The sequence below is a fragment of the Podarcis muralis genome, chromosome 11, assembly GCF_964188315.1.
Source record: "Podarcis muralis chromosome 11, rPodMur119.hap1.1, whole genome shotgun sequence".
Taxonomy (NCBI): Eukaryota; Metazoa; Chordata; class Lepidosauria; order Squamata; family Lacertidae; genus Podarcis; species Podarcis muralis.
This window is the reverse complement of record NC_135665.1, coordinates 20,481,135-20,502,145: the sequence shown is the minus strand read 5'-3', so window position 1 is coordinate 20,502,145 and position 21,011 is coordinate 20,481,135. Positions and strand designations below refer to the sequence as shown.

The window sequence follows — 21,011 nt, the reverse complement described above, 5'->3', positions numbered from 1 at the left end:
TTCTGAGATTAGAAGGGCATTTGACTGAATTGAATGTCATCTATTTTCAGATCAGTTAATTCTTTTGGTTATCTAGAGTGCATTAATTGAAAAAGTAGGGTGAAGTTGTTTGCTTATAATACTGCAGGATTTGTCTTTTATGTCCCAAAAAAAATATTTTCATATGGTCCTTCATTACTCTTGGGATTCAAGCTACGTGTTAACAAGCTCTAACTTTTAGTGACTCCACTGCTTTAAAAGCCTTTCCCCATTTTACATGCATGTTGAAGAGAAAAATATTACATATGTTAATGCTAGCCCAATATTAGAGTTTCCTATCCCTTTATTATTTAGTCTCTCATTTTCCTAAATTTACAAATACTACACAACATGCCCTGAATCTCACTAGTTGATAAACATCTTTCCATTGGAGAAAAACAAGTTGTGAATGGCTAAAGAAAACTTGCACACTACATACAAAGTAATAAGATAACGCCTTTTCCTGTTTTAGTTGAAAATAGAGAAACTTGAAAACTTCATAGCTTGGGTAGCATCTCTTTACATGTCTCTGGACTGCCAAGAGTGCTTAGTTTTTCTTGGCAATTGATGAACAGGAGAGAATTTCTTACTGCTATAACTTATGACCCTAGCAGTATTCCTATGGGATGTCTAGCACATCAAAGCATTTTTAAAAGTGCTGGATTTACAGCAAAGCTTTTGATCTAAGGAACAAGCTATGTAGACTTTGTCTACATAGGAGGGCAATACCAGGTGAATGTAAATCACATCTCTTGTTTTCTTCTATTCAGATAAACTAGTGTTTTTAAAACTGTGAGACATACAGAGAAGTAGCCCCAGTTGAAAAACACCAATATAGAAGGAAACTCTAGCAACCTTAAAATATATTATTGAATGTTTTTGTTTAGCGGCGTTTTGGACGCATAGCGGACTAGAACTCCATTGTGGTCAAACTATATTGATACAAAAGTCTCAGTCTTATACTGTATTGTATTTTGTAGAAATAGAAACATTCTGAACTCAAGGATACATTTGAACTCAAAGTAATTTTGCAGACAGGCTTACTAAAATGGTGATACAGGACAATAAACTAGCCTACTGAAGACCTGTTGACTATCCGTCTAGTCTTGTGGCATGGTCCTGATCATGAACATCACTGTTCTTTTTATCCTATGAGCTTTGTCCCATAATAATCTTGTCATAATGCATAATTAGTAGCATTTTTACAAGCTTTCCCTCTGGGAAGTAGTGGCAGCCCTTTTATAGACTGTTCTCCAAGCTTGATATGGTCTGTCAGCGATAAGCAAACTTTCTGCTTATATAAGAACTGTGACTGATACATACAATTTTCCTTATCCATGTGTGGTGACTTCTATAAACTCCTTTAGCTCCCTTAGGTTGACCCTCCTTTCCCTAGCAGGGTAATTACAAAATTATCTAAGGTTTGCATCTGAAGTATCATGTTTGTATTTTTGTAGATAATGAAATTCTTCCCCCATAGAGAAGAATGATACAATCATGTATATAGAGATTCCTCTTAACCTGTAAGAAAGATTTTGGTGAAAGCGGGAGAGACATTCTGAGCATTTGAAAAACAAATTTATTCAGGTCATTTTCACATAAATCTGCCACCACGATACAAGAATTAAACAAGAATATGGAAGTGCAATGAAGAAAACAAAGCTAGTGTATGAATAATTATAAATAACTTCTCAGAGAAAGATGCAAAGATTTTAAAAGCAAGGCTCTTAGAAAAAAATAATGAAGTAAATATTAGAATTCCTTGCAAGAAGTTAGAGTGGCTCTTCACTAAATTTGTAACATTTGGTTGCTTATAAATTTCCTGACAGAAAACTGTTTATTTCAATTCAAGTTAAAATATGTAAGCACCTTTGTAGTATCTGGAATGTGAAAATGATGTTTTTGGTGTAAGGCACAGGATAGACCACTTGTAAGAATATAGTACTTCAGTTACCTCCAACTAAACCTATGGGGAGGTAAAAAATGGTGACTGGGGGAAAAATCAGTTTACCATTAAAAATCCTTTTGATCTAAATGTGAAATATTTGAATTAGAAACATTTTCTGTGCTATAGTCCGAATAAGGGCCTGCCAAAAAAAGTGAAGAAAATCTATCTCTGTGTCATGCAGCTGGAAGGGAAAAGGATTAGTTTCTCGCAAAAAGATGTAGCCCATTAATTCCTCGTGTGTTCCAAAAACCACAAGAAAATCTTCCAAGCTGCCATGAATCTTCATGAATTAGTACCTTTCTTTGTTAGAACTGATCTTGGCAAAGTGAATCTTGGCTGAGGTCTGAATCCAAAAGTGTCAGATATTCCAGTTCACATCATATGTAACAGCAGATAACCTGCTTCCCTCCAATAAATGAAAACACAATTTTGTAACTGGAAACGCTGCTAAATGTGGGATAGTGGTCCTACGAAGTTGCTCGGCCCTATTCCTTGAGATGCCATCGTCATGCCATCAGCTTTCCTGATCCCCTGCTCTTCTCAGTAGTCACTGGCTCCCCAATACCAACCCACAGTTTTCCCTGCTGCTACTAAAACACTTTTAAACAGAAAGAAAAATTTCTACATATAAGCAAGCAAGGCTGCTTACACACAAATCATGTGGATAGTTAAAGGTAGGTGACCGTGTTGGTCTGTCGTAGTTGGGGGGGAAATAAAAAAAAATCCTTCCAGTAGCACCTTAGAGACCACCTAAGTTTGTTATTGGTATGAGCTTTCGTGTGCATGCACACTTCTTCAGATACACTCAAACAGAAGTTGCCAGACCCTTATATAAAATGAGAGGGTGGGGAGGGGTATTAGTCAGAAGGGTGGTGGGAATGGGTGATTGGCTGATTGGTGTGGTAGACCTGTTGACAACTGTAAATGACTGCAGTTGGTCTTGCAGGAAAAAGCAAGGGGTGAGATGGCTAAAAATAGCTTTATCATGTATAATGAGATAAGAATCCAATGTCTCTATTCAGACCAAGTCTCTCCATGGTTTTAAGTTTGGTAATAAGTTGCAATTCAGCAACTTCTCTTTCCAGTCTGTTTCTGAAATTCTTTTGTAATAAGACTGCTCCTTTGAGATCTTGTATAGAATGTCCTGGGAGATTGAAGTGTTCTCCTACTGGTTTCTCTGTCTTGTGATTCCTGGTGTCAGATTTATGTCCATTTATCCTTTGGCGTAGGGTTTGGCCTGTTTGTCCAATATAGAGAGCTGAAGGGGACTGTTGGCATTTGATGGCATACACAATGTTAGAAGATGAGCAATTAAATAGTCCTGAGATGGTATGTTTGATGTTGTTGGAGCCAGTAATGGTGTTATTCTCACCACCCTTCTGAGTAATACCCCTCCCCATATAAAGGTCTGGTGACTTCTGTTTCAGTGTATCTGAAGAAGTGTGCATGTACACGAAAGCTCATACCAATAACAAACTTAGCTGGTCTCGTAAGGTGCTACTGGAAGGAATTTTTTAATCATGTGGATAGCAATTGTTGTTGACGTATGAAAGGGCATTGCTTATGTTCATGTGTGATATCAGACATATTACACATGGTAGGACTGGTGATTTCAACATCCACCAGAACTATCCAAGCTAAGGGGAAGGCACTGGCAAGCGAAACAGGTCTTGTCAGCCTGGACAGACAGTGGTGTGGATGACATTTTTGTTTAAATTTGCAAAACAAATTATAGTACTAAAAGTGGAGGAGCTTGAGCGTCTTCAAGACAATCTGAAACGCGTATTCCAGGCCATCAAACATCTCCAAGAAATGGTTATTGAAAATGTCCTTATATTCCCCAAGCTTAATGTATATCACTTCTTTCATACTTAATGTATGGAACGCACTCAAAATGCAGCAAGTTTTAGTTCTAACAGCTAAAAAGCATGGCCAACAATTGAATATTTATAGGGCCTTTCAGAAAGCTAGTAGTGGGAAGGAAGACTCCCATCTGCTAGAAATTATTTCACAGTTTTGGGGGGTGGAGAAACCCATCTATTTCACTTTAGCCAAAGGAGGAATGATTCTTCTACCTCTAACAACCAATTTTCAATTTGGAGTTATGATTTTCTTCACTTGAATTATTTACAAGTTTGCCTGTTGAATCCTGCAGATGGCAGGTATTATCATATAATACAGTACTGCATTATTTAGTATGCAGCCTACTGAATATCCTGCTAGTATGGTTTTTTTTATATATAAAAACCTTCATTCTTTCTGACTGCCTACAAGGTTTAAAATACAGTATTCATGGAGAACATCCATTAGCTCCTTGTGAATCAGTCTTTTAAGCCTTATTTTGTGATGCTACCAAACTATATTACTCCTAACCTTTTTTTTTTTTTTAACAAATTAAAGTTTGCACTAAATAATGGAATATATTGAGAAATTCCACCTTTGTAAATAGACTTATTTTTTCTGCCAAGTGTATAGATCAGCTTTAATCCAGGTTACCCAAATTCTAGTAAGGGAGAATAGTTTCTAAATAATCGTAATTTAAAATCTTTAGAGCTGTACGGAAAGAAAGGAAGAAAATGTGCAAAGCAATCTGCAGCAAACATTGGAAATGGGTAATTCACTATTTCATATTTCTTCTGAGAAATTGGCTTGTGAAAATATCAATTGGCATCTGGTTTAAGAAGATACTTGCCCGCTAATACGTCTAAAATGCAAATACTTTCATCTGAAAAGGTGTAATGAACAGCCATTGCTATACACTAATGAACAGTTCTTAAAAAGTGAACAATACACTTTGTCCCAAGGATAGAAAAGTATCATCCTGGGTGTTTAGCTCTGTTGGAAGTTTCATTTCCCCAGAGTTTGGTCCAGATTTTGCCCCATGACCACTGATTTTTCCTCCTCCTCCTCCTCCTCCTTACTTTCAGTATTTATTATATGGCTGCAGACCAAATAATTGTGAAATTAGTTCCATGACCCTTTGGACAGCACTGCCCTGGCCACTTGCCAGATGGCAATAAACTTCCAAAGAAAATGAAATTGTAAAAAGCATAGTTTTGATATGGAGGGGTTGGAGTCTGTTGTTAAAAAAAGTAAAATGTGTAAGATTCCATTGGGCATATATGAACCTAAAGTAACTCTTTGAATCTCAGCCTCTTTGAATATCCTTTAAATTGTTCCTTAAGCTCATTCACAAATAGCGTACTGATTTTCCAGTAGTCAGAGAAAAGGCATTTCTGTGAATGGGTTAAAACTTCTTGTAGAATTTGAAATACTATATATAAAGCACCAATCTTTCACTGTCCTCAAAAGTTGAACACATGAATTGAGCGACAACATTCATTCTGAAGGAGGTCTTAATGCTTCAGTGTCATTAAAATTCTTTTTGTATATACTCTGGTCCTTTTTTCGTTTTCGCTTTCAAAAGTTTTTACATCCTGTCTCAAGTTTATAAAATAATTTCACCTCAAAACCTTGGGCACCATTGCATAAATTTTCTTTCATCTTAATACCTATTAAAGAGAAAAGAATTAGTCGTTAAGTATAACATACATCAAAACAAAAGTACTAAATAGACCTTCAGATATCGTCGCTGGATTTAAAATTTAAGCAACATTAGCACAACACTTTTCCTCTGCTTAAACTGCTCCTATTGATTGACCTAAAGGAGATGCAGTAAAAGGCAAATCACTATTGACTGTACCCTTGCACAGGTCTCTAATATTAACAAGTCTTGTTAAGAGTTTAAACACTCGTGCACTTAGACAACATTTCATTACTTCCAAATGGAATTGTGCCAGGTTCTTAAAGGGGCTGTTCCCAGAACGTCCTTTCAAATTATTTCTTAGCATAGTGAGAAGCTGCGACAAATTCCTCTTGCTGCTCTGCTAATGTCACTGCTGACCTCTTAAGAATCCTGCTGTTCTAGCTCTTGGGCTCTTAGAAACTCACACTTGCAAGAATTCATAAAAGCCTGTGGCGAGGCCTCTTAACTTGTTGATTCTGTAAACCAACTGCAACTTTGGGCTAGTGGTGACAAAAATAAGTTCAGCGGGTTGTTTGGATGAATAAATATAATTGCCTATTCTTAGGGCTAGTACTGGTGTTCTCTAGAATGTGTCTAATAGCTCGCTCCTTAATGCAAGCTGAAGAATAAACATGGATATTGGCACAGGGGTATTAAAGACAAACGTTGCATTGTTATATATAGATGAGCTCATGCTAATTACTGAACACCAGAGTTGCAACTTCCTCTGAAGCACAGATTCCCACCCACAACAGATATCTCCATGCAACCATGTTAACAATTCTATCTCCCCAGGCACACATTTACATGGAAAAACAGCAAGACCAGATACAGTGACTCCCATAATTGCTGGGGGAAGTCCTGTCCAAAAGACCATTGGCAGTGGTATCAGTGTCAAACATAATCCATCTATTTATGCAAGTGTGGGCCTGGACGATGGACCAGACCAACTGTATATCCCCAAGGGGCTTGGTAAAACTAAAGTCGGCTTGGATTCGTTTGAACTTCCTTAGCAATGTTCTCTGCGTTTTTGTAAGGATGCTCTGTATGTGGAATGCATAAGCAGTATCCGGAAAGTTGTGTGAGCCAGAAATAACAGCTGACACTTGCTAAGTCCTACTGCTGTAGGAATGTACAAATCCCTTTAAATCCTCAAAACAAGATTTCTAAATAAGTATTTCAGAAAGAATCTGACTTGAGTGTCTTGCACTGGCAAGCAATTCAACACTTGTGTTACTCTTAAATTCATTCTAGGCCATTCAATCTTACAGATTTTATGAAAAGCCAAAGGATAAAGCACATCATTTCACTATGAAGAGGTTTGAATCTGAAAGCAAAACAACTGAGTCTAAGAAAAATGACATAAACAGGCCATGTTCATACATTATGGTAAACCATGGTTAATGGTTTACTATTAACACTAAGATTGTTACTGCTTTGCTCTCCTGCATCTGTATGAGTGGGAGCAACAAACTCCAATCCCTGACCTAGGATTACACAGGAAGCAGGGATCATGTTACAAATAAACCAAGATCAAACCTCAAATTAGCCATGGTTTGATTGGAGTAACACAAACCATGGTCCTTGATCTATATGTAACACTGAGCCAGGGAATGTGTTCACAGTAACTATGATTTATTGTGATATATGAATACAGCCATGGTTACACTGACAGGAAGGGAAGCATGCATTTTATAGAATGACCCTTTTTAGTCAATAGCACTAAACTATGTTAGCATAATATGCACATAAATCAGAATCGCACAATTTCCCCCCCCCCTCCAAGACATTGGAAGCATCTGCTCTCACTTTTAACTTAACCATAGTTCCCCATTACATTTGAACTCAAGAATTCCAATTGATTTAAACAAGTGATGGTCATAAGTCATGGTTTGATCCTAGCTTGTTTGAACAAAGCCTAGTTTGAACTAGCCATTGACCCCCTGTGATATGAAAAGGAACTGTGTTAGTTTAAAAGCACAAATGAATGCTTCTTGAGCTCATCATTCTACCAGATAAGAGGAGGAAAGGAGGGATTATGTGGTTTGGCATTATGTGGTTGAGATAAGACCTAAAAGTCTCATTGGAAAGACCGTAAATATGTGTAAATTTTTGTGTAAAAATGTGTAAACAGGAAATTACTTACGGTGAAATTGTGCAGCCAGACGCATATGCATGGTGACCTGTATAACGGATATCGCAACGCACTACATTGTTGGAGTAGTCTGATTCTGGTACCAAGTAGCTCGGGTTTACACTAACCTGCAAAAGAAATGCATGCTGTACTTTGCATGTTCATATGTTGATATCTTATTTATTATTATTATTATTATTATTATTATTATTATTATTATTATTATTATTAACTTTAAAATGTAATTTCCATACCTTTAAGATGTAATTTCCAGGTTTAACATCTGTGATATCAATCCATTGGCAGTCTATGTCAGCATTGTATGTGTCGTAACACCCAGGGCTCAATCCCTAAAATTGAAGCGTAGCAGTATAGTGAAGTGAAAGTCTTAACTTTCTTTTATATATATATAAAAAAGTACAATGTTGACAAATGCCAAAAAGCTTCCCTAGATAATTACCAATTCTCAGTGATTCATAACACCTTACTGCCACCATTACTTCTATCAAAATGATTGCTCTCCTGCTATATAAATAGAATAACCCTTATAGAAAAGGTCTAAATTCTAGCAAAATAATTTTGCCTTCCAAAACAAACAAAAGATCCAGTATTTTCCCATTCAAAAGCAAAGGAGCCATTTTCATGAAAGACAAGGATATCAATGGCTGCTAGACACAATCACTATATTCTTACCCCCACTATATTCCCCCCCGCCCCCAGTTGTTGCAAGTCACAAGGACAGGACCTCCTTGCGAGCTTCCCATTAGGATAACTTGGTAAAACAGGACTTAGGCTCTTTTCATGTCTCATTGCTATTTTGCTAGATTAAAAGGGAGGCTTGACTTTCGGAAACATATTTTTGTCCTGAAATGACAGCTCCCCTTAAGCCATGAACTCACAGCCCTTTGGGTCTACGTAATGTGTGCGGTTCAGTTCCTTTCCCTACCCTGAAATCATTCTGAGTGGTGCCTGGCTGCCCCTACGAAAAGTACAATGTTTTGCCACAGACTGTGTGTCACTTGGCAAGGGCTGCGGCGAGAAAGCTCATGGGTATACCGAGAGCTGGCAGCTATGCGCATTTTTTAAAAAAATAGGATGCAGTCTTCATTTGCTGAGGAAAATACTTTGCAACAAGCACAGGTCTCAAAACAGCGGATGAAGCCGCAAGAATTCTAAAAGAATTCATTGTAGCAATCAGATGCTATAATACTTAAGAGACTCAGCTAGCCAGTTTGCAGAAACGTTAGGAAAGCATTCCAGGAGCTAAATCTGTAGGAGCTCACAAGAAGGTAGTTGCCAGTTGCCTCTAAACTTAGTTGTACCCCTTGCAACCAATGTGGGGATCAGAGCTGGAAGATATCTCAATGCATTGTCTGAAACTGGTTTGAAGGTCAGATTGTGATACCGGTTTCAACGTCATTATCCAAGAGATGGCATTTCTACATCTCTCTGTGAATACTGAATAAAAGACCTTAGTAAGAGTTTCTTGTCTTTCCATTACTGGCAGCCTGCCGTGAGGGAGGGGGAACAAATTCCCTGAAGCCTATATGTTGTTTCAGGGTCAAGACTGATGTTTGAAATCCATCTATATTCTGACAGCAAGAGATGAAAAATGATCAGCGACTACCTTACCTGTGTATGTGCTGTACACGCATACCTTCTATAGTATCCGTAATCGCAGGACGTATCTTCAAGACAAAAGCTTGCTTTGTGTCCTTCAGCTACTCTCCTTTGGGAGCTTGCTTCAAGCAAGTCATAATGGCTGAATTCATCCATACTGTGGTAGTGTCTGTTAAACCACAGGCAAACTTTTTTATTAAGTGTTAACCCAACCATAATAAAATAATAATAGTGGCCCAGCAAAACAACGTTGGCATAGAGCCTTACAATCGCTGTTTATTATTCCAAAATAATGGGCTAATTTTGTTGCCCTATGATACAGTTCTTCATATAGTTCCATTATTCAACAATTATGTTACAAATACAGCTCTTGAGAGTAAATTGTTGCATAGCATTTAGTTTGTTTAAAGACTAAGCAAAATCGTTGTTCCAAAATTTCCTGTTGCAAGAAGTAGGAAGCACCTAAGTATCTATATCGGAGTATCCAATTGTTACCCTTGAATTAAAAATGCTTACTTTGTATACTGTAAATTCCAAGGATACTATGGATTCTGATTCTTTTTCCATCAGCTGCCCCCAAGTATTTACGCAAAATATTTTCATATTTAAACTCCACTGTGTTAAATATGTTCTAGTTTTACACACATTGCCTTATTATGCTTCTGTTTATTCACTGGTCATATTGTGAAAGGCCTGTTCTGTTGCTACATTATATTTCTCACAGTAGAGTAGCTGGAGGGGAAATAGATTCAGGTAGATAGCTGTGTTGATCTGATGCAGTCAAAATAAATTAAAAAATTGTGCAGTAGCACCTTAGAGACCAACTAAGTATGTTCTGGGTATAAGCTTTCCTGTGCATGCACACTTCTTCAGATACCTTCTTGTGTGCATGCCCAGAACATACTTAGCTGGTCTCTAAGGTGCTACTGGACAATTTTTTTATTTATTTGGAGGGGAAATAGGTTAACTTTAGACAGCCACCTCAACGTCTTCTCTCCATTGTATTTTCTTATTGTTGATTCCAACAGAAGATGGAATCAAGCAACATGTTTCAACACAAATGTCCCTCTTTGGGTCTAAAGCTGCCTTTGCAGGCCCTCCCAAGCTGATGTTGAGTTGTGGTACCAAACATCTGGAGGGCACCAGATTGGCAAAGGCAGGTCTAAAATCAACCAAGGTAATATTTGCCCTACGTGTGGCCTAAGCAGCTGAAAACCAAAGGCTACCTTCTGTTGTACGGCAGTCTTCAGATCACAGAAACCATACCTATATTAGCACATCTTTGAATCCTTCCCATATGCAGGAAATGCTCATTGAGTTCAAGAGCTCGGGTACCAACATCACCTTGAGTCGACCGATTTCACCCATCTAACATTTCCACTAATTACTGAATAAGTATGCTCTGAATGTCCAAAATGTATACATGGAAGATGAACAAGTTACGTTTTCCATCACGTTGGAATAGCTCCTATTTATTTTCTACAGTGGAACCTCGGTTTTTGAACGTCTTGGAAGTCAAACGTTTCAGTTTACGAACGTCGAAAACTTGGAAGTAACTGCTTTGGTTTTCGACTGCTTTTTGGAAGTCGAATGGCTTCCGTTTTGAGTTTTCTGTAAGTAAATACTGCTGGAATTGCATGCTTTGGTTTTCGAACGTTTTGGAAGTCGAACGGTCTTCTGAAATGGATTATGTTTGAAAACCGAGGTTCCACTGTATTCCTAAAGCAGGGTCGTAAACTTGAGTTCAGTGGGTAAGGGTTCAACTCCTGCTATTTTCTGCATGGCAGCAAGTGCAGGGGAAGGGAGTGGAGTGGAGTGCTGGAAGCCACATCACAACAAACAAACAGCAAGTGAACATAATTGGAAAGTACCATACTGAGCCCTTCACTCACTGATGACAACTGTGCCACTCCCAAGAGTATCGTGGTCGGCTTGGCAAGAAATCCGATGTGCCTTGGTTTTTCACTCTCTGGGGGAATCTCAGAAGCATTCTATTATCATAATCTCTGACATCCGACCTGTAAGCTGAGCTGCAAAGATGTAAAACATACATGCGCATGAAATAGGCTTGAAATTGCTCGTTAAACACACTTTGCCTTATGGTGCGACATTTGTATTTATTATAGTTGAAACGATCTCTTGGGGCTTTTTAGAGAATGTAACATAACGAGAGCTGAAGCTGCTTAACAATGTCCAATGCAGTATATATCAGTGTTTTCCCTTCTCTACAGACCCTCTCAAATTGGCAGAGGGGGCCCTCTTGGTAGTTCCCCCACCCCTACTGTGAGAGAGGTAGACTGGGAGAGGGAGTTTTCTATGGCAACTCCTAAGCTGTGTAATTCCTTCTCCAGAGAGAATGAAATCTTCATTGTGCAGTTTCCATTATATGCTGAAGAAGTGCCTCTTTACCCTGACCTTTGACACCTGAAATATGTATTTTAGGAGCCACCCTATTCTATTGACTGTTATTGTTTTAACTGATTTTAATATTGTATTATTAAATTGTGGAAACCTGTCCTGAGACCTCATGGGTGGGGGGGGGGGGACCAAACAATTTACTATTGTTACTACTACTACTACTATTCCATTTGCTTTTAATGTTTACGTTTGACTCCTTTTTGATTATGCCCAGCACATGCCAAGTTGATGAGCATACCCAATTCCTCTCTTCAAATCAGAGGAAGTATGCATTATTTCAATAAAATATTTAGGAAAATATTTTTTAAAAAACTAAGAAGTAGTAGGCCATGGCTGAACGTCAGCTAAAACATATCCCATGCCTACTTTTATTTACTGAACTTCTTTTTGACTTCCCTTGTTGGTGTGCTATGAAAGGTGGATTTTCTGTTGCTGCAATAGGCCAAAATTTGCTTTGCGTACTGGACCACCAAAGTCCAAATCTTTCACCAGAATTTTTTGTTTCTGCCATGTCAGAGTAGGTGTTGATTCCTCTTCCTGCTGATCATGTCCATGTGATCTCCACTTCCTTCCTCTCCTGCTAATTTCAGCAGAGTTTCTATATTTCCACTTTAAAATGTCAACTAAGAATATGATGGAGTTGTGTAACATTAGCTAGCTATTTTTCTATCATACCCAAGTACAATATTCTCTTAATCAATTTGCTGGCACTACTGCAAGTGTAAAAAGCATATTACCAAATCTTGGCTGGCATTGCTATGAAGTAACTTTTAGAGGCTGTTTTGCATAAGATCTAAAATACATTTTATCCTCACAGCCTCATCTTATGCATATTTACAAAGAAGTCTCACTGAGTTCATTGGAATTTTCTCCCTAGTAGATATGCATTGGTTGAAAAGCCATGGAATAATAATAATAATAATAATCAGAAAGTAAATGGTTTATTAAGAGCTGATTGCAAATTGCAATTATCGAATAGCAAGATTTTGCCTTTTTTTAAAAAATCCCCAACTTATTTCACAATTTGTAAACGATGTTTTCAAGGGGGATTTGTTTTCAAAAATTAGCGAAGCACTGACTTAATGAAAAACAGGCACTTCTTAAGGCAGTAATTCCTAAACAATAAGGGCATGGAAGCCTTGTAGTTTGGTCATCCAGCTCTCAGCAGAGGGTAATAGAAACAGTATGTTTCATCAACTGGAATGGAGACAGAACTCTCTGCTACTTTTGAAATTAACTCCTCTTCCCTCTCGTTAAGCTGCCAGTGTGACATTGTGACATTTTTGTCAGCGTGTCCTGAACTGTGATGTAAAAGCAATGTTGTGGTTCCACACAAAGTTGGTCAAACTTTAGTCCTATTGAAAGCAACGGCACTTTTAAGGTAATAACAACCAATTTATCCCACCAATTTCAATGTGACATTCTGAATCTAATCTGGTGGGTGCCTCTTTTAGAAACCCTCGTTCGAAGACTCCAGATCTTCCCATCAGATTCAGTTAGGAATCCAGTGCCAACATAAACCAAGGGGCAGGAGTGACTCCTGTTTACCTTGCTAGGCAGTTCTCTTCAGCGGCACACCTCAGGTTGTACATGGAAGTCCTCTGCACATAAGTGGATGCTTGGATGTAGTATGGATCGGGTACCAAGTCTGGGAGACCTGCAGTGCATCATGCCACAACACACACACACAAAGAGAGAGAGAGAGAGGGAGGGAGGGAGGGAGAGAGAGAGAGAGAGAAACAACAGATCAAGCCCAGAACATGTTTGCAAACTTCATTTTGCCTATCTTAGAGGAGTCACAAACTAAATCTTCCTAAACACTACATACAATCCACATTTCTCACATCCATGGCTGGTTAACAAGAGCCAAGAGTCATTTTTCTCAAGATCAAAAGGGGGGGGGGGAATATGAAAAGACAACGTGCCTTGCAGATTGGCAGATACTGTGAAACACAGCACTCTCCAAAGCAATTTTTCTCATAAATCTTCAAGGCATTCTTCCTCATAAGGACACCAGCTGAGGAGTACACTTAAGTCTGCCAGATCAAAATACCAGAAATGTGTCCGACACTGTGGAGCTTTGCTCTTTGTTATATGGACCTGCAGCTATGCCGAAACAAATGATCCTGGGCATCCATTAGGCAGGTTGTGGTTTGAATTAACCCCGTTCAAAGAGCCTGAAGATGAAGGGCATCTTCCAGCCTTACTTTAAAGCAGAGAGACGGAGCATTGGTGCAAGTTTCCTTTGTTCTGGGAGTGGGGAAATTGGGGGGCAGGGGTGCTATAACCATAAGGCTTCTTTCTTCAAAGTATGCGGTAGGGGTCTTAATTGATCCATGGTTCAGCCCCAGCAGTTTGTGCACAGGAGCAGATTTAATAATAACAGTGCCTCTGAGCATGCGCAGAGAGCTTTTTTAATGGCTGGCGAGGGGGCTTGTGGGCTGGAGTTAGAATGTCAGTGTTGCAGTAGGACAGAACCCCACTCCCTCCAGCATAAAGGAAATGAACCACCGCTAAAATAACATAACTTTTGTCCTGAAAAACCTTCTTCCCACTCCAGCGCTCTGTACTGAATTGTAGAAGTTGATTTGTGGGTTGCTGTTGTTGTTTTTAACATTACTTTTTAAAGTACAGAGAAACAACCCTTCTTGGGGGAAAAGTTTCCAGTGAAGAAGGGATATTCTCCTGCAATAAGTTCCAGGCTGACAACAACGCAGACACGGTGAGGGGCAAAGGGGGAGGGCTGGAACCAGATGGCGAATAACGGCAGTGGAGCCGGCCGCCTTGCCAAGCGCTCCGTGTTAAACGTGCCGTCTGGCGGGGAGGGCAGGATTTGCCACGTGGCTGCGTCGGGGTTGGGTTGTTATTATTATTATTAACTGAATTTATATACCGCCCTATACCCGGATGTCTCAGGGCGGACGGCAGAACAAAATCAAAAGATAAAACCACAAAATATATAATCGAAATAAAAACGACTCAATACCCCCTCCCCCCCCAAAAAAAACACCCACTACATTTTAAAAGGTGTGGTTGGGGCTTTTTTTTGGAGAGCGACTGCTGTTGGCAGCGCAAGCGACCAAATCCACGTTTAAGTCACTGCAGGGGCGCAATTCCTCGCCACATTTTCTCTCGGAGAGGCAGCGCCCGTCTCGTGGCAAGCTGCGCGCTCTTACCGTACTGGAAGTAACCGGTGCCATAACCGGGCCGCTGTCGGCTGTCAGGCCGGGGCCGCTCGTACGTGTCGTAATAGTTATAGTACGGGTTGTCGTCGGAGTACTTGTACGGGTTGTAGGGGTCATCGCCCACCATGCGGTCTAAGCCGCGCGCCCGAGGGAAGTTGCTCAGAGGAGGCGCGCCGCTGCTGTTGCCCGGCCTGGAGGGGGCGCTGGCGAGGGGAGCTCGCCGAGAGCTGCTGCTGGCAGCGCCGTCGGCCCCGCGCCCCCTGTCGCCGGCGGGCTGCTGGTAGCCGGCTTGGAACCAGTGCTGCGCCTCGGGTCTCCGGGTGGTGCTGTCCGCGGCGACGGCTTGCGCCCTGCGCGGAGCTGTGCCATTGCCCCGGAGGAGCAACACGTGGCCGCCTTGCGCGGGCTGCTGGCTTGCGCGCCGTCGAGGCGGCTGGTACTGGGAGCCCACGCTGAGCAGGCTGTATAGCTGCCCCTGGTTCTCCCACTGAATCCTTTGCCTCCACACGGCCGGCGGCGGCGGGTTCCTTGGCTGAGGCAGCGCGCCCGACGGCGCGCACAGCAGGCAGCTCCAATAGACGCACGCTTGCAGCTGGGCTATACGAAGCAGCAGCGGCGGCCGGGTGGAGAGGCGCATGGCGGCGGCGGCGGCGAGTGGGGTACCCCTTGGCACCCCTGGGTCCTGGAAGGACCGTCGAGCCAAACAACAGCCCGACGGCGAAGCAGCAGCTCTTGCAGGCGCCTGGGCGCTCTCTTCGTACACAGGTGGCAGATTTCCCCTTTGCAACAAGCGTCCCCTCTCCTCCTCTCCAAGATTGCTAAAAGGAATGCGCTCGGCGCGGGACTGAGCGAGCCGCCTCTCCCTCTTGCTTTTGCTGGTGTCTGGAATAAAGCGGCAGCGGAGGGAGGGAGGGGCGGAGGGTAGGTGGGTGGGAGGAGATGAGGGCTTTTTAAACTTTTCTGGCACGTTCGCAAAGTTACACAAGCCCATTCTGGCAGGCGGCTCCTGCGCTATTTGTTCGCGTAATGCGCTTCGAAACGTGCCGGCTCCACAGTTCCCGGTCCGCTAAACAAAACAACAACAAGAATCCTCTTTTCGCATCTCTGCCTCCTCCGTCAGGCTTCCAGCCTCGTGCACGGCGGGGCGGTTGGTGAACCGTTGTTCTTCTTTCATCTGTTGCTGAAGGGGCTTCAGTGCGTTACAATGGAGCTCAGTCGGGCAAATAGTCGTGCGTTCGAGCCCCCAGTTGGCCAAAAGATTCCTGCATTGCAGGGGTTGGACTAGATAACCCTCGTGGTCCCTCCCAAATTCTATGATTCTGCGATTACAGCCTAACAGGATGGCCCCTCTAGAACTGGTCACATACACACGCGCGTGCACACACATGGATTTGTGAATCTGTCTGTGCTTGGCTACCCAGGGTTTAAATACAGGACCTTGCTATTCAAGCACATTCATTTGGAAAGGATCCGTAACTTGGCACAGAGAGAAAGAGAGAGAAGGAGGAGAAGACCTGAAGTACAGGACAAACAATACAGGACGTAGGGTTTTACATTGAAATATGGGGCAATCTTGTATTATGCAGAACAGGGCAGGTGGCAGCCCTGCGCTACCCCTGGCTCTGATGGCCCAGACAGACAGGACCAGACAGCTTATCTGCTAGGCGCTCGGTTCAGCAGGGGTCTCCCCCTCTCCACAATCTGCAGGCACCTCGCCATCCAGGGTTAACTGCATGCAGGCCTTTCGCTTCACTCAGACAAGTCAGGCTGCCAGGTGGCAAAGGACTGCCAAAGTATGCAGAGAGAGAGAGAGAGAGAGAGAGAGAGAGAGAGAGAGAGAGAGAGAGAGAGAGAGAGAGAGAGAGAGAGATGTTATTAGATCATCAGCCCAGCTAGAGAGACGAGAAAGCAGGCTAAGGGAGAGACGTGGGAGATGGCTCCGGTGAAAATACTTCCCAGAAAACATGTTTCGTTTCAACTGGAGCTCTGGCAGGGGAAACTTGGTGGCGGCTGCAGGGTGAAAAGGGGGGCGGGGTAATGCCTGTAACGCCCTTTTCATTATAGCCCAAATCCTCCTCAGATAAACTCAGGCATACCAGGTTTTGTTTTCTTCTCTCCGAGTCACATGATGAGAACTCCACGTCTGGTGGAGAAGAGGCTCACTTCAAATCGAGTTCTCCCATGGGGAGGGCTGCTCATCGCCCTGAGAATATCAACGGGGCAAAACGTAAGGAGTGGAGAAGAGGAGAAATTGGGTTCTCACTTCTCCATCCTTCTTTAGACAAAAGGGTTACTACCTCTGGATCTGAATCGAGATAACCTGACCCATGTAAAAGGTAAAGGGACCCCTGACCACTAGGTCCAGTCGTGGCCAACTCTGGAGTTGCGGCGCTCATCTTGCTTTACTGGCCAGCTTCTGGGTCATGTGGCCAGCATGACTAAGCCGCTTCTGGCGAACCAGAGCAGTGCACGGAAATGCCATTTACCTTCCCACCGGAGTGGTACCGATTTATCTACTTGCACTTTGATGTGCTTTCAAACTGCTAGGTTGGCAGGAGCAGGGACCGAGCAACGGGAACTCACCCCATCACGGGGATTTGAACCGCCGACCTTCTGATTGGCAAGTCCTAGGCTCTGTGGTTTAACCCACAGCGCCACCTATGTACCTAGCTAGAATTTAGGTTAGGGGGTGGGGCAAGACACCCACCTGTCGTGATCCTCTGTCTGGCTCTGTTTAACTGCAGGTTCAGAATGAAATGTCTCTACAAAAGTTGCTTTCTCTTGACCCCAAGGGCTCAGGAAAACCTGTCAAAATCTTTCTACGATTTCTACTTTTAGTTAAGTATTTTTATTTATTTACTTGATGGGGGGGGGCAGCTGTTAACACCCATGACCTGACTGCACTCCCGCCCCCACAAAGAGGGCAATTAAAAAACCTATTAAGTACAGGCTCCAGATATTTTTGAAGTATCTGCCTACGGTTAAAGGATGTATGTTAATGAAATGGTTGAAAAGGGAATATTGCAGACCCCTCAGTCTTCTCTAAGCAAAGCATACCCAGCTCCCACAGCTGGTCATCATAAGGTTTGGTTTCCAGACTCACTGTCACCTTGGTCATTCTCCTCTGCACATGTTCGAGCTTGTAAATACCCTTCTTAAACTTTTGTGCCCAGAACGTGGCACAGAACTCTAGGTGGGGTCCAACCACAGTAGAATAAATGTAAAGGGACCCCTGACTGTTAGGTCCAGTGATGGACGACTCTGGGGTTGTGGCGCTCATCTCTTTACAGGCCCAGGGAGCCGACATACAGCTTCCGGGTCATGTGGTCAGCATAACTAAGCTGCTTTGGGCAAACCAGAGCAGCACACAGAAACGCCGTTTACCCTCCCTATTTATCTACTTGCACTTTGACGTGCTTTTGAACTGCTAGGTTGGCAGGAGCAGGGGCTGAGCAACGGAAGCGCACCCCGTCACAGGGATTTGAACCGCCGACTTTCTGATCGGACCACAGCACCAGCCGTGTCCCTCAAGGTAGAATAGAATGAGATTATTACTTTCCTTGATGTGGACACAACACTTCTGTGGTTGCCCCCTAGATCCTGTTCACATGTACTGTTGTAACCAGGTGTCCCCCATCCTATATTTGTGAATCTGATTATTTCTGCCCAAGTGCAGAACCTTGGCATTTGTCCCTATTGAGATTTAACAGTATTTTATTAGTTTGGCCCCAGTTCTCCAATCAGTTAAGGTCATCTTGAATCCTGATTTTATCTTCTGAGGTATTAGCTATCCTTCCTAGTTTCATGTCATGGGCAGATTCATTGAGCATCTCCTATATTCCTTCATCCATGTCATTTATAAAGATGTTGAACAAAACTGGGCTCAGGACAGAACCCCATGGCACTCCATTTCCCCCAGAATGACAATGAACCCTGGGTTTGGTCTGTCAACCAGATACAAATTCACCTAATGGTTACGCTGTCAAGCCCAACTTTTCTGCAAGGATATCTTCAGGGACTTTGTCAAGGCATTACTAAAATCAAGATACATTACACCCACAGCATTCCCCTGATCCACCAAGCTTGCATCTCTATTAAAGAAAACAGCTTAATCTGGCATGACTTGCTCTGGAGAAAGCCATGGTAGCTCTTAGTAATTACAGCATACTTTTCATGTGATAGCAGAAAAGGTGGGTGTTTTGGTCCTAATTAAATAGGCAAGTGTTTTGGTTCTAACTAAAAAGTAACACAAAGTTCTTGTCTTGATCAACTTAAAATGCAGGGGTGATGAAGCTTCGTAGAATCTGAGTGCACAGTGTATAGGGGAGTTGGGCACAAACTATTCCATTTCAACAGAGGGAGCCAACTGAACCTGCAAATGTATTCTATCCAAACATGTTAGACCTTGCCAGTATTCCAGACAAAATGGAAACTTTTGAGCCAAGTTTACACTGGGGTGACTGAGAACAGAGAATGGAGCTCTTTGGCAGCACCCCTCTCCTGTCTGCAGTTTGAAAGCATGCAGGTGTGAGCACTTACCCCTTGCATCTCACCCACAATGTGCTATTTTATACGTAGCACTGGAGCCATTCTGCTCCTTTCCTTGGTCAGCCTCACATCTATTTTGCATATCTGGAAACCTTACTTGGAAAATCAATACAACCCAGGCGGTTAAGAAAGCCCAACAGAGACTCCATCTCCTCAGAGTATTGCGAAAGAACGATGTCCATCAACATTTGATGATCTCCTGCTACCGGTCCACAATAGAAAGTGTCCTTTCATACTGCATCACGATGTGGTACACTGGTTAGACATCAAAGGATAGGAAGTGCCTACAGAGGGTGGTGAATACAGCACAAGATATTATGGGCTGTCCCATGAATCCACTGGATGAGATAATGGAAGAACGTTGCCTCAGGAGAGTGAGGAAAATTCTCAGGGATGATTCACACCCTGGCCGGTACTTTCTTGATCTCCTGCCCTCGGGCAGAAGATATAGTAGCACGATTAGCTGCACCAACAGGGTAAAGAACAGCTTCTATCCGTGGGCTGTTAGGCTGCTGAAAGAAAAGATAACAACAGGGCAACTGACTTTCGGGTTTGGTGGGTGTGCGTAAGTACACAAGGGGAATTAAGACTAAGAGAGCTGAGTGGGGGGTGCTCGTGTAATCTCACTGTATACAAGTTGTACAAGTGACAATAAAGTATTTCAATGTCAGTTGTTACTGCTGCTTCATTATGAAGCAAGGGATTTCACGCAGCCTAATGTCGTAGTCCTGTGCTGCCAGCCACGGCAGTGCTCAGTGGAGGCAGAAGCCAGCCAACCAGCCGAGTCTCAGGGGGGTACTTGCCTGAAGGCAGAGTCAATATACAAGCTTCAGTCCAGACCTAAGGTCAGGAGTATCTCACTTCACATAGTCAGACAATCCGGAGGTCAAGAACGTCGAGGGCCCAAGGTCGCAAAAAGCAGCAAGGTCTGCCCAGGAATGACAAATACTGTTTCCAGCAACTGACTGAGGCTGGAAACCCTGCTTCAGAAAGCTGGAGCCAGCTGGTTCACATCAGGAGCGAGAAGGCTGATCAGCAGCAGGTGGAGTCAATTCTTCTGCTCCTTCAGGCTGTTGCTCAGCAGGTGAAGCCGACCATAGCTGTCAACGTTTCCCTTTTTTAAAGGGAAATTCCCTTATTCTGAATAGGATTCCTCGCAAGAAAAGGGAAAAGTTGACAGCTATGAAGCCATCTCCTGACCCACGGACACCTAAATGCAGATGCATGATAATGCTCTTAGCCAGGGCCAGATATAGGTTTGATGAGGCCCTAAGCTACTGAAGGTAATGGGGCCCTTTATCCGTCCAGCTGTCCTTCGTCAACAACAAATTGTCACTGTTTTTTGTGTTGAATATATGGTAATTTATGGGCCTAATAAGTATCTGAAGCCATTTGCACATGCAGAATGTAGGCACCCTGTATATAAAAGTAAAGGTAAAGGGACCCCTGACCATTAGGTCCAGTCATGACCGACTGGGGTTGCGGTGCTCATCTCGCTTTATTGGCCAAGGGAGCCAGCGTCCAGCTTCTGGGTCATGTGGCCAGCATGACTAAGCCGCTTCTGGTGAACCAGAGCAGCGTATGGAAACACCGTTTACCATCCTACTGGAGCGG

At 42.6% G+C, this 21,011-nt stretch overlaps 1 protein-coding gene across 2 annotated transcripts; it reads right to left on the bottom strand.

The window, feature by feature from the left end:
* Positions 1–1,570: 1,570 nt before the first annotated feature.
* Positions 1,571–15,855, bottom strand: LOX (lysyl oxidase). Of its 2 annotated transcripts, XM_028748775.2 has the most exons (7): positions 14,841–15,855; positions 13,213–13,321; positions 11,139–11,276; positions 9,259–9,415; positions 7,881–7,976; positions 7,639–7,754; positions 1,571–5,478 (listed from the first exon to the last, which is right to left on the bottom strand). In XM_028748775.2, the coding sequence occupies exons 1-7, from the start codon at positions 15,838–15,840 to the stop codon at positions 5,472–5,474; spliced, it is 1,623 nt and encodes a 540-aa protein (XP_028604608.2). In that variant the 5' UTR covers positions 15,841–15,855; the 3' UTR covers positions 1,571–5,471. The 2 variants fall into 2 exon arrangements, with proteins under 2 accessions (XP_028604608.2, XP_028604609.2); XM_028748776.2 differs by lacking the exon at positions 1,571–5,478 and having other exon boundaries at positions 7,635–7,754.
* Positions 15,856–21,011: the final 5,156 nt, after the last annotated feature.